General features: G+C 47.4%; 2 protein-coding genes across 3 annotated transcripts in view; one reads left to right on the plus strand and one right to left on the minus strand.

The window, feature by feature from the left end:
- LOC115466521 (sulfotransferase family cytosolic 2B member 1-like) overlaps positions 1–13,080 on the minus strand; it is a 1,032,539-nt gene that overhangs the window by 199,190 nt on the left and 820,269 nt on the right. The gene's annotated exons all lie outside the window — the stretch shown is intronic.
- LOC115466512 (sulfotransferase family cytosolic 2B member 1-like) overlaps positions 1–13,080 on the plus strand; it is a 42,271-nt gene that overhangs the window by 10,969 nt on the left and 18,222 nt on the right. For both annotated transcript variants that reach the window (XM_030197792.1, XM_030197793.1), the window contains exons 2-3: positions 3,112–3,254; positions 9,230–9,444. In XM_030197792.1, coding sequence (XP_030053652.1) covers positions 3,112–3,254; positions 9,230–9,444 — 358 coding nt within the window. The remainder of the gene's footprint in view (positions 1–3,111; positions 3,255–9,229; positions 9,445–13,080) is intronic.

The following is a 13,080-nucleotide window of genomic DNA, read 5'->3' on the forward strand; positions in this document are numbered from 1 at the left end:
CTGACGATACTGAGGGACCTGCAGGACTCGAGGGCGCCGCCATTTTTTCTTCTGCCAGCTTCCCTCTTATCTTCTCTTTTTGGGCCGTCCTTGCCGTCATTTCCGTCTGAATTGCCTCTCTGCTCTCCGTGGGTATGTTCAAATCCACTGCGGGGTAGATTTTAGTTTCTTTGCGTTTCGCCGCTTGTATTGACGCTGGGGATCGCCAGGGAGCTCGTAGGAATTGGCTTCAGCGTCTTCTTCCGTGCATCGCGTCACGTGACCTCTCAGACTTATGTATTTAATGGAGAAAGATTTGCAGTTATGGGTAACACAGAATGCAGAGGGGCACTGGGGATGTCCAAGGTTAGCAGCTCTTGAACCAGGCAGTTGTGCTTACCAGGTCACCACAGGGCTGCCTCATTCTCTACTTCTTTCTCTTTAATTTATTTATTTAAAATTTATACCCTGCACTATCCTATATCCTAGGTAGGTAAAACATACGCAATATATGTAAAATCACAACATAAATATACATCATCCTTCCCACCCTATCCGCCTCATAATCGAAAGTGAAAGGCGCCCATATTTCGACCTAAATCGGGAGATAGGCGTCTTTCTCCCGTGGGAAAACAAATCGGTATAATCGAAAGCAGATTTTGGTCATCTTCAACTGCACTCCGTCGCAGGAACGAACAAAGTTGGCGGGGGCGTGTCGGAGGCGTGGCGAAGGTTGGACTAGGGCGTGGTTATCGGCCAAGGAGAGATGGGCGTCTTTAGCTGATAATCGAAACAAGAAGGGCGTTTTTGACGAGAATTTGGTCCGCTTTATTTGGACCCTTTTTTTTCAGGTCCAAGTCCCAAAAAAGTGCCCCAACTGACCACATGACCACCGGAGGGAATCGGGGATCTCCCCAGTGGTCACTAACCCCCTCCCACCAAAAAAAAACCCACTTTAAAAACTTTTTTTCCAGCCTCTATGCCAGCCTCAAATGCCGTACCCACCTCCATGACAGCAGAATGTGTTCTATCCTGTGAAAGGCTTTCCCTGATTCTGATATGGCTCTCAGGTGAGTGGGACACCTTTTCTGTTATGCGCACTGCAGACTCACATCAACAATGCATTGTGGTGGGTGTAGGGTATTGGGCTCCGTGATTCCACTAGCTTGTGTTAAATGCTCACGATGTTGGTAGTTGGTAGGCTCTACTCCCATGGTGCTTTTCCCCCTGCTTACTGGGTCAAAGTGTGCCCTGTTTTGTTTCCGGTAGTCCATGAGGTAGTAGTGGCCATTTTTGTAAGCCAGTTTTAGATCCCTTTCATGTGTTAGCCACGTTAGAGAACTTAGTTCTTACCTTGAATGTTGCTGAAAGAGGGCATTGTACAGCATTCTGCCAGCTCTGACCTACTGCTAATCTCATTACCAGGGAGACTCTTTGCCAGTGGGGCACAACCTCTGATCTGCAGTTAACTGTGAGTAAACGTGCTTATTCCAATAAAGGACGTTTTCGGAGACATTAGTCTTCAGGTGTCAACTGCTGTGCCAAGGTTATACAGCAGCAACAAGTCCTAGAGGCCTGCATGTATGCCGGTCCCTGGAGCACTTTTAGTGGGTACCGCAATGCACTTCAGGCAGGCGGACCCAGGCCCATCCCTCCTACCTATAACACTTGTGCTGGTAAATGGGAGGCCTCCAAAACCCACTGTACCCACATGTAGGTGCCCCTTCACCCCTAAGATCTATGGTAGTGTTGTACATTTGTGGGTAGTGGGTTTTGGGGGAGGGGGGTTGGGTGCTCAGCACCCGTGGTAAGGGAGCTATGCATGTGGGAGCGTGTTCTGAAGTCCACCGCACTGACCTCTAGGGTGTCCAGTTGGTGTCCTGGCATGTCAGGGGGGCGAGTGTACTACGAATCCTGGCCCCTCCCATGACCAAATGGCTTGGATTAGGACGTTTCTGAGCTGGGGTTTTTTAGTTTCCATTATCGCTAAAAAAAACAAACGCCTAGCTCAGAAACAACTAAATCTATGGCATTTTGGTCCGTACAAACCGTATTTTCGAAGCGAAAGATGGACGCCCATTTTTTTTTTTTAAATATGGTCTGTCCCACCTCTTCACATACCCGTTTTCGGACATATACGCCCATGGAGATGGGTGTTCGATTATGCCCCTCCACATGTCTGCACCAAGCAACCTTAAATCCTTTCAGTGTCCTTTTTGTCATCACTTTTGCTGGATGTTGTCTCTAGGTACCCTACCCTCTGTTGTGTTTGTAAAATAACATTTCTTCACATCCTTGATATGAGGTAAGGACATATGTTTTAACGGTTTTATTCGGGATCAAAATGGCCACACAAGGAACAGCTGTACAGCAAGTCTAGACAGAGTTATCAATCTAGTACATGATAATAAACAAAAAGAAAATAGTGAGCAAGGCACCATACAATATAGAACTGAAAAACTGATGATCCCAATTTTATAATGAACCCACTACCACCTTACCCCTTAGCCCTTTTTTTTTGAAACTACAACCTCAATGGACCGTTGTCTGAACTCATTATATTTAGGAGTAATTTGGAGGAATCCATTTACAACACTTTATTTATTTATTTATCAATGTATTTATACCCCACATTATCCCCACAAACATGCAGGCTCAATGTGGCTTACAAAACCAGAGAGAGAGAGAGATCTCTGGGTGATATCAGAGACAAATTAGAAATGAGGAGCAAAAGTGCAAGAACGAAAAGACACTTTACATAGAACGGTACAAAAGAATGGGTCCAACCAGAATCCATGTTTGCATGCTTGCAGGGGTTATAGTCCTACATCTTGTAGAAAATATTTGTGCAAACAGATGCGTTTTTAGTGCCTTGCAAAAGAGAAGGTAGTCACTCAGACTGGTTATGGCTCTTGGAAGTGCATTCCAGTTTTGCGCACTGATGAATGGAAAGCTTGACGCCTGAATAGAGCCATGCTTACATCCTTTCCAGCTTGGGTAATGCAAGGTGAGATATAATCACGATGTTGGGTCAGCTTTGACCCACCAACTTTCTTCTCCAGCTGACAATCAATCTAGATAATTGTTTGACCTTGGAACTTGCTGGTGTTTGATTACGTCTTTGTATTTCAGATCCAAACCTATGGAGTTCTTCAACTATAAAGGGGTCAAGTTCGCCAAACACATGATTTTCTCAGAGGAGAATCTCCATTTTGTTGAGAATGAATTCCAAGTGCTGGATGACGACATCTATAATGTCACTTATCCCAAGTCAGGTACGAGGAGAGGAGGGGTAAGGAGGGTGAAATTTGCAAATTGTTGAGGTTGAGAGGAAATATAGGGCTGCGAGCAAGTAAATAATAGCGTTGACTCCTGCAGGGTATTATGGGTAGGGATGGAGGAGATTAATTGTGGAGATGAGTGGGGATGGAATTGATCTTTGTGGGTACGGTTGGGTATGGGTTAGGTTCCATTGGGGATGGGCACGGATGGGTGAAATTTCAGTCCCTGTGTTCTCAAATAAAGCACACTTTTAGTGAGTCATGTGCTGTTAAAGACATTGCTCCCATGATGACATAACGAGCTCCCCCTCCACCCCCAGAAAGAGCAAACATTCCCAGAAATGGCATGACAAACATTTTCTGGCTGCACGCCCCTAATTTCTGTTGACCATCAGCCTCTGTAATGGCAGACGCCTTTTCCTTTCCCCCTGCCTCATGGATCTTTTCTTTCTCAGCTTCCCAGACCCTACTGTAGCCTCCTTAAACAGCTTTTCCCCACCTCTCAATTTGATAGTAATCACAAAATCTTTCAGGCCTCTTTGGAAACTAAAAAGGATCAATCCCTATTTCTCATCAGAAACATTCAGACTATTGGTACAATCATTAACATTATCCCAATTTGATTATTGTAATTTATTTATTTTATTTATTTATTTGTAGCATTTGTATCCCACATTTTCCCACCAGTTTGCAGGCTCAATGTGGCTTACATTATGCCATAATGGCGATTGCCATTCCGGTTAGAGAATTACACATGGTATTGCATTAAGGTGTAGACATAATAAAACAGAATACAAAGTGGAATTGTATAGAGATTCCTTAGTAATAGAGTACATTAAACATTAGTTAGAAAATCAACATTGAAAGTCCATTTCTGACATGGGAGATAAGTGATAATGCGTGTTGCGTAACTTTCATTAATAGCAGCGAGGTTATCAGTCAAGTATAAAGAGTTCGGTTTTGTCTAGTTCATGTACAGTCTGGTTATTTGGTATTTAGGATTAATCATTGTGGTATGCCTTCTTAAATAGGTCAGTCTTCAATAGTTTTCGGAAGATAGTTAGGTCTTGCATTGTTTTTATGGAAAATGGTAACATCCTACTCACCATATATGCAAGTTGTAAGGAGTACCTGTTGAAAAAACTCCAAACAGCTCAGAACACTGCAGCCAGGTTCATATATAAAATCTCTCGTTTTGAAAGTGCCTCCCCTTTATTAATCAAATTACACAGGCTTCCCATCAAAGCAAGAATCACCTTCAAATTATGTACCTTCATCTTTCAAATCCTAAATGGCACAGCTCCAGACTATATGATACCATTAATAAACTTACCTCAAAGAAACACTAAATATGAGGCAAGAAACTATCTCAGACTACACCTCCCAAATTGCAAAAAAGTGATCTACAAATCTGTCCACTCTGCAGACTTCACTTACCTGGGAACCAAATGGTGGAACTCCTTACCACCCAAAATAAGAAATATACAGGAATATACTAGATTCCGCAAAATCCTCAAATCGTTCCTATTCAAACAAACCCTCACAAAGAACAACCATATCTCAAATAATTAATTATTACCTGAATTGGTTATTACTCTATTTACCATTAACTTTCTCTTTGCTTCATGTACAATTTCTCATTCATAATAGATTTTCTCAATGTTAAACATCCATAGCTATCCCAGCACAAGAGGCAAAATAGACCCGAAAACATTTTGGCAACAGATATACAATAACTAGTGGACAGCACATACGGACTCCATACACTACCTATCCGAATGGGACAAAAGATGCAGAAACATACTAGATGAAATAGCACCCTTACGAACAAGAACATCACGAAGACATAACTCAATACCATGGTTCAACGATGAACTGAAATAACTAAAAATACAAACCAGGAAGCTTGAACGAGCATGGACAAAAATAAAAGATGGTCACACACTCAATGCTTGGAAACAAATACAAAGAAAGTACAAATACGCAATAAGACAGACCAAAAGGTCATATTATAAAACTAAAATTGGACCAGATCACAAAGACACGAAGAAACTATACCAACTCGTACACAAACTACTAGACACTACCTCGGTCACCACAACCAACACAGACATCCCAACGGCTGACAAACTTGCCAAGTACTTCAATGAAAAAATTGCAAAACTACGTAACACACTTCCTCAGAACACTACTAATATTGAAACCTTCATCGATAGTCTGGACCCCACCTCAGGAGAATACCCAGCTGACCAAACCTGGTCAAACTTCGCTTCCCTCTTGGCTGAAACAATTACCCATGCGATCCATAGGTTCTCCAACACCCACTGCAAACTGGACGCCTGCCCCAGCTACCTCTTAAAATCCGCCCCGACCACTTCATAACAGTCCTCACATTCTACCTAAACTTCATGCTCCAACAAGGACTCTTCCCAAAGGAAAATGGTAACATCCTACTCACCCCTATACCAAAAGATACCAAGGAAATTACAAATGACCTCACCAATTACCGTCCAGTAGCATCCATCCCATTAGCAGTCAAACTGAAGGAAAGTATGGTAACCAAACAAATTACTGATTACATAAACAAATTCTCAATATTACATGAATCACAATCCGGATTTCGCCCCCTCCACAGCACCGAAACAGTACTAACTACTCTCCTGGCCAAATTCAAGCAGGAAATAGCAACAGGTAAAAGCATACTTCTCCTCCAATTCGACATATCTAGTGCATTCGATATGGTAAACCATAATATACTATTAAGACTCCTAGACTACTTCGGGATTGGTGGAAATATACTTAGCTGGATCAAGGGTTTCCTAACCACCAGAACATACCAAGTGAAATCAAACTCAAACATATCATCACCATGGAAAGCAGACTGCGGAGTACCTCAAGGATCACCACTATCCCCGATCCTCTTCAACCTAATGATGACCCCACTAGCAAAGTCCTTATCCACCCAAGACCTCAACCCATTAATCTATGCAGACGATGTTACAATATACATTCCTTTCAAACATGACCTGACAGAAATCACCAGCGAAATCAAGCTCAGCTTGAATACCATGAACTCATGGGCAAACGCATTCTAACTAAAACTCAACACAGAAAAAACACACTGCCTCATCCTCTCATCCCAATACAATACGAACAAACCCACAAATTTAAACACCCCAGATTACACCCTCCCTATCTCAGATAGCCTGAAAATGCTTGGGGTTACAATTGACCGTAACCTTACTCTCGAGAGCCAAGTGAACTCTACAACCAAGAAGATGTTTCACTCAATGTGGAAACCATAGGAGCCAACTTTTCAAAATTATTGGGGGTGCTAAGCCCAATGGAAATGACCCCTCCTTGAACACAAACAAGGAATTTTTCTCAATATTGGGGGTGCTCAAGCACCCACAGCACCCACAGAGTCGGCTCCAATGGTGGAAACTCAAACGCGTGAAACCATTCTTCCCGAGAGAAACATTTCACAACCTGATACAATCTATGGTACTAAGCCACGCTTACTACTGCTATGGAATTTATGCGGGATGCAAAGAGCAACTCATAAAAAAACTTCAGGCGGCTCAAAACACAGCAGCCATACATATTCGGAAAAACACAATTCGAAAGCGCCAAACCCCTCCGAGAAAAATTGCACTGGCTCCCAATCAAAGAACGTATTGCTTTCAAAATCTACACACTGGTCCATAAAATTATCTATGGCGAAGCACCGGGATACATGACCCACCTCATAGACCTACCAACTAGAAACACAATCAACACGAACATACTTAAATCTCCACTATGCAGTGGCGATCCTAGGTCGGCTGCCACCTGGGGCGGATCACAGCTGCGCACACCCCCCTCCCGGGTGGAGTGGCGTCCGTCCCCCCAGGGTGCAGCACGACACCCCCCCAGAGCAATGACACCCCCCCTCCCCGGCGCATCAAGACCCCCCCCAGGCGCAATGACACCCCCTCCCCGGTGCATCAAGCCCCCCCGGGTGCATTCTTGGCTGCTGGAAGGTGCAGAGAGCAGCCGCGCGCCTGTCGGCTCCACTGGCTCCCTGCTCCCTCTGCCCCGGAACAGGAAGTAACCTGTTTCGGGGCAGATGGAGCAGGGAACCAGCGGAGCCGACAGGCGCGCGGCTGCTCTCACCCTCCAGCACCGTGCACCCAGGGCAGACCGCCTCCACCGCCCCGCCCTTCCTACACCACTGCCACTACCCAAGCTGTAAAGGACTCAAATACAAGTCAACTTATGCATCCAGCTTCTCCTACATAAGCACACAATTATGGAATGCATTACCAAAAGCTGTGAAAACAACGTACTACCACTTTAACTTCTGGAAATTACTAAAGACCTACCTGTTCGGAAAGGCATACCCTACCGACCCAACCTAAGTGCCTGAACCCTGCAACACAACAAAACCAAAGCTCGTAATGAACACTATCAGGCTTATTTTCGAAAGTGATCGCCGCCCATCTTCTGACACAAATCGGGAGATGGGCGGCGATCTCCTGAATCTGGCCAAATTGGCATAATCGAAAGCCGATTTTGGGCAGCTTCAACTGCGTTCCATCGCGGGGCCGGTGAAAGTTGAAAGGGGGCATGTCGGCATGGTAGCCTAGGCGGGACGGGGGCGTGCGTTGAGATGGCTGGCTTCGCCCGATAATGGAAAAAAGAAAGCTGGCAGGAGAATTTGGTCCATTTTATTTAGACCCTTTTTTTTTAGGTTCAAGTCCCAAAAAAGTGCCCCAACTGACCAGATAACCGCCGGAGGGAAGCGGGGATCACCTCCCCTTACTCCCCCAGTGGTCACCACCCCCCTCCCACACACACACAAAAAAAAATCAGACATTTTTTGCCAGCCTGTATGCCAGCCTCAAATGTCATACCCAGCTCTCTGACAGCAATATGCAGGTCCCTGGAGCAGTTTGTAGTGGGTGCAGTGCACTTGAGGCAGGTGGACCCAGGTCCATCCCCCCTCCCACCTGTTACACTTGTGCTGGTAAATGGGAGCCCCCCAAAACCCACTGTACCCACATGTAGGTGCCCCTCTTCACCCCTTAGGACTATGGTAATAGTGTAGAGTTGTGGGGTTTTGGGGGGATTTGGGGGGCTCAGCACACAAGGGAAGGGTGCTATGCACCTGGAAGCTAATTTTGTTTTTTTAATTAATTTTTTTAAGTGCCCCCTAGGGTGCCCAGTTGGTGTCCTGGCATGTCAGGGGGGCCAGTGCACTAGAAATGCTGGCTCCTCCCACGCCCAAATGCCTTACATTTCGCCGGATTTGAGATGGACGCCTCCGGTTTCCATTATGGATGAAAATTGAAGTCGGCCATCTCATCCAACCCCGGCAAGTGATTTGGCCGGCGCTGAGCTGGCCCCGAAGATGGCTGCCCATCGATTTGGACGGCGCCATTCGATTATGCCCCTCTATATAACTCTTCTCTGCAATTCCCAATGCGATTGTAACATATGAACCTTATCCGACTATAACATCACCTTGTATTTGTTCTGTACCGGAGTTGGTGATCGCCTTCACGGCACCACATTGAGCCTGCAAATAGGTGGGAAAATGTGGGGTACAAATGTAACAAATAAAATAAATATTGTATTGTAAAATTGGATTCTTACAACAAATTACTTTCTTATGCATTTTTTTTGTTATCTATTCTATACTGTTTATTGTAAGCCACATTGAACTCAAACTTGTTTGGGATAATGTGGGATATAAATGTCACAAATAAATAGATGTGAATGGTATTAGCCTAGAATAACCATTGAATGGTGCTGACCTTGGGTTTGAGGACTGAGGCTCTGGACTCTTGAAGTTGGAGATCCAGGGGGAGGGGGGGGACTCCCTGTAACGTGTTTGCCCATGTCCCAAGATGGCAGGTAGAGTGCCCAGCATCTCTCACACTGGATTTTTCTTATTGCTTATTCAACTCGAAAATTTGTCCTTGCAGGCACTACTTGGATGATAGAGATCCTGAGTCTTATCTGCAGCAATGGGGACGTGGCCAAAGCCAAGATCAAAACAGTCCCAAATTACACGAGGTGTCCTTGGTATGAAAGCACAATCGGAATGAAACAAATAGAGACTCTGACCCCACCTCGCATCCTCACTTCCCACCTTCCCTGTCACATCTTCGCTAAGTCTTTCTTCACCTCCAACGCTAAGGTATGGGGTCAAACAAGGTGTTCTCTGGAGATAAACGTTTCTGTGTGACCCACAAGTGTTCTCTTACGCTATGTGCTTAACCCCTATCCCTGCTTTTACGTTTCAAACACTTGCTTACTGCAGCGTGTCCAGAGAGAACAAATCCAAGGCTGTGTCCTTAGGAAAGATCCAATCAAATGCTGACCAGCCTGTTATCGGTCTGGTGATGTCAGGCGAAACACATCCTGTGCTTTTTAACATGTTTTTCTCCCCCTGCTGCTGCTTGCATGTGAAAAAAAAGAGAAGTTGGTGTCAAGCCAGGAAGATGTGGATTGATATTACCAGAGCTGACTTGAGTGGAACAAGGGGGTTTTCCCCTTATCACCAGAGCAAGGAATTGTGCTGTGGAAAGAAGGGGGAACAAAAAGTTGATAACTTGAATTGGGTGAATTTAGTACAGCAGAGAGAGGCTTTAATTGATGGGACGTTCCCAGACTACAAGAGAGGGAGGGATGAAATCTGGATAGTTAATTGCATAACATAGGCAGGCTGCATGCCCTCTTGCTCCTGCCCTCGCTTTTACCCCTAGCGCACTCACAGACCAAGCATGAGATATGTTTGGGAATAAATGGCCACAGCTTTATTGAAACAACACATTAAACAATCCCTAGGAAGCACCCGAGCCCTGGGTTTGAGATATCAGATGCTTCAGCTCTCTGCCATGCCTTTCCAGCTAGAGAGCCAGCATCACTGCCCACGCTGCGGCCAGCCCTGTCTCTGCCCCCAGCATGGCCGAGCATCCATCTGCTTGGGGCAGCCCCCCAGACCAGTGTCCCACCTGCCCTGTGCAACCAGCGAGGTGACTAGTCTCCCAGCAGTGAGTGCTCCTGTCCCTTGCCTGGAGTGGGCGATCTTCCTTTCGGCTGTTGTTCCAGCACATCCCAGGGTTCCCAGGCTCGGGTGCCTCCGCAGCTGTGACAGCATAAATGCTTTTATAGTCCACCTAAGGAGAGAGAAAACAGTAGAGATGAACGGTCTCACCTTGCTCCCTCCTGTACTTCTAGCCCCTCCTAGTTTCCGTAAGGGCAGCAAGGTACATGGCTGGCAATGAAACAAACTCTGTACACCATCTCTAGCAATAGCTATAGTAATGCAATGACATGTAGAAATAATAATCGAATTTAACAGTGGAAGGCAATGGTAACAAATTGTTATAGCAGCGCAGTGCCATGGATAAGTAATCAGTCAACTTGAACAGTAAGTATCACCACGTAACAGTAAAAGTGCCTGCTGGTGGTACCCCAAGAGTCCGTGTTGGGGAACGCAATCTCATAGGAGAATTGCATGCTGTTGGAACCCTGACCCCCTGCACCGTAACAGGTGAACCCACCACCCATGCTGCGGAACGTGAAGGGGGAGGGAGGGGGGGAAAACTCCTGCACTGCTCGCTGCCGACAAAGAGACCTCCCCCGCCTCATCGGCAGCTCTTATGCGGTGCATGGGGACCCCCAAGGCCCCACCCCCTTCCGGCCTCCCAACCAACGGTGGGCAGGGACTCCTGCCATGTCACCCTGACCGTCAGGGGGAAGCCGGAAGGGAAGGGTCGCTCAGGCCGGGGAGCTGCCATGTGGCAGCCGCCATGTTATGTGCGGCTGCTCGGCATACTCCTCGCTGGCCTTCCTTAACATAGGCAGGCTGCACGCCCTCTCTCTCCTGCCCTCGCTTTTACCCCTAGCGCACTCACAGACCAAGCATGATACAGGTTTGGGAATAAATGGCCACAGCTTTATTGAAACAACACATTAAACAATCCCTAGGAAGCACCCGAACCCTGGGTTTGACGTATCAGATGCTTCAGCTCTCTGCCTTGCCTATCCAGCTAGAGAGCCAGCATCACCACCCACGCTGCGGCCAGCCCTCTCTCCGCCCCCAGCGTGGCCGAGCATCCATCTGCTTGGGGCAGCCCCCCCAGACCAGCGTCCCGCCTGCCCTGTGCAACCAGCGAGGTGACTAGTCTGCCAGCAGTGAGTGCTCCTGTCCCTTGCCTGGAGCGGGCGATCTTCCTTTCGGCTGTTGTTCCAGCACATCCCAGGGTTCCCAGGCTCGGGTGCCTCTGCCACAACCTGGGGGGCCTGAGAATCAGGGTCCATGCCGGGCTGCACCACCCACGTGTGACCTCAATCCTGCATGTGACCTTAGTCATGCCTCTGGACCGCAGTGCCACCGCAGGATGATATGGTGGTCCCTTCCAGAGTAGCCGAGAATGCTAGGAGATCCTGCCTGGCCATGGCAATCAGGCGGTGGCATGGGGTGAACAGCAGTGGCAAAAGCTGGAGCCAACTCATACCAGGAATTCCAAGCCATGTAGTGTCTAACCCAAGGTGTAAACCCGGTCTCCGGGCCGTTAAACATTTGCCAGCGTTGGAGGTATTCTTGCTCGATGATCCACACCGCACCTGTCAGGAGCTGGAGACCAGAAAGAGTGAGTCCCGTAATTGTCGGGGCACTGCCAGTTTCCAGGAGAGCTTGTCGAAAGACAGCCGTGAAATGAAAACTCGTGAGAGGATGACTGTCATGAGCCAGCTGGCGATCTGCTCGTTTAGGTAGGATTGAGGTTAGCTAGCGGACAAGTGAGCAAGTCTATGCAGGGTAATGGTGAGCCCTTTGCCCACCTGCGAGCCCTTTGCCCGCCTGATCAGACTTCCCGCGCTACTGAGACGCTGGCCGCCTGCAGGCCTCCAGCGTGCACGATAAGCTCACCTATGCGCAGTGAAGAAGGTCAAAGAGAAGGTGGCCCGAACAATGCAGCCTCGTAGCTATCGTTGCACACTGTGTGAAGGGCGAACCATAGGCAATGTAGGCTCATGCCGCCTGGTGTCGAGGGGCGTAAGGGTGACCATGCGCATCCTCCCAACAGGGTCCTGGTCAGTAAGCTGGCACGAGAGTTGCCTTCCGTGGAGCTTGGCAAAAGAAGAAGCCAGAGAAGCCTGCAATGTGCAAGATGCCCATTTACCTGAAGGCGCCTCGCCTGAAAGCATCCGTGATATAATGTGCAATGAGGTGAGCAGGAACCACTCCATTTGGCCACCCATGGCATAGAAGGTATTCAGAAACTTGATAAAATGCCCATCTGTATGAGCGCAGAGTAGGACGGGCTAATGATCTGCTGATGAGCACCCATGGCATAGAAGGTATTCAGAAACTTGATAAAATGCCCATCTGTATGAGTGCAGAGTGGACGGGCTAAAGATCTGCTGATGAGCAAGTGCACGGTGTCGATGAGTAAGTGCACGGTGTCAATACCAAATGCCAAGTGCATGGTGTCGATACCAAATGCCATAGGTGTTCAGGGACTGAAGTTGGTTCCTTGTCCGCCGAAGGGTCAGCTGTTGGAAGAGTGCAAATTGGAAACGTAAGAGAGCACCAGCCGTCCAGTGATCAACCCCAGTTACGTGCAATGGAGCAACATGCCAGAGGAGCGCTGCAGTGTGCGGGCAACGTGCCGTTTGCTTGTTTATGAGCTCCACCATGGCTGCGTAGTCCAACCAAAGGATAGCATGTCCGTTGGCTGGTGCAGGGCCCCCAAACGTGGACTGCTGCAACAAGGGAGAATAATACAAGGAAGGTGATGGTCTTGGTGAGGCCACAGTGTATCCA

Source organism: Microcaecilia unicolor, chromosome 3 (assembly GCF_901765095.1).
Source record: "Microcaecilia unicolor chromosome 3, aMicUni1.1, whole genome shotgun sequence".
Classification (NCBI taxonomy): domain Eukaryota; kingdom Metazoa; phylum Chordata; class Amphibia; order Gymnophiona; family Siphonopidae; genus Microcaecilia; species Microcaecilia unicolor.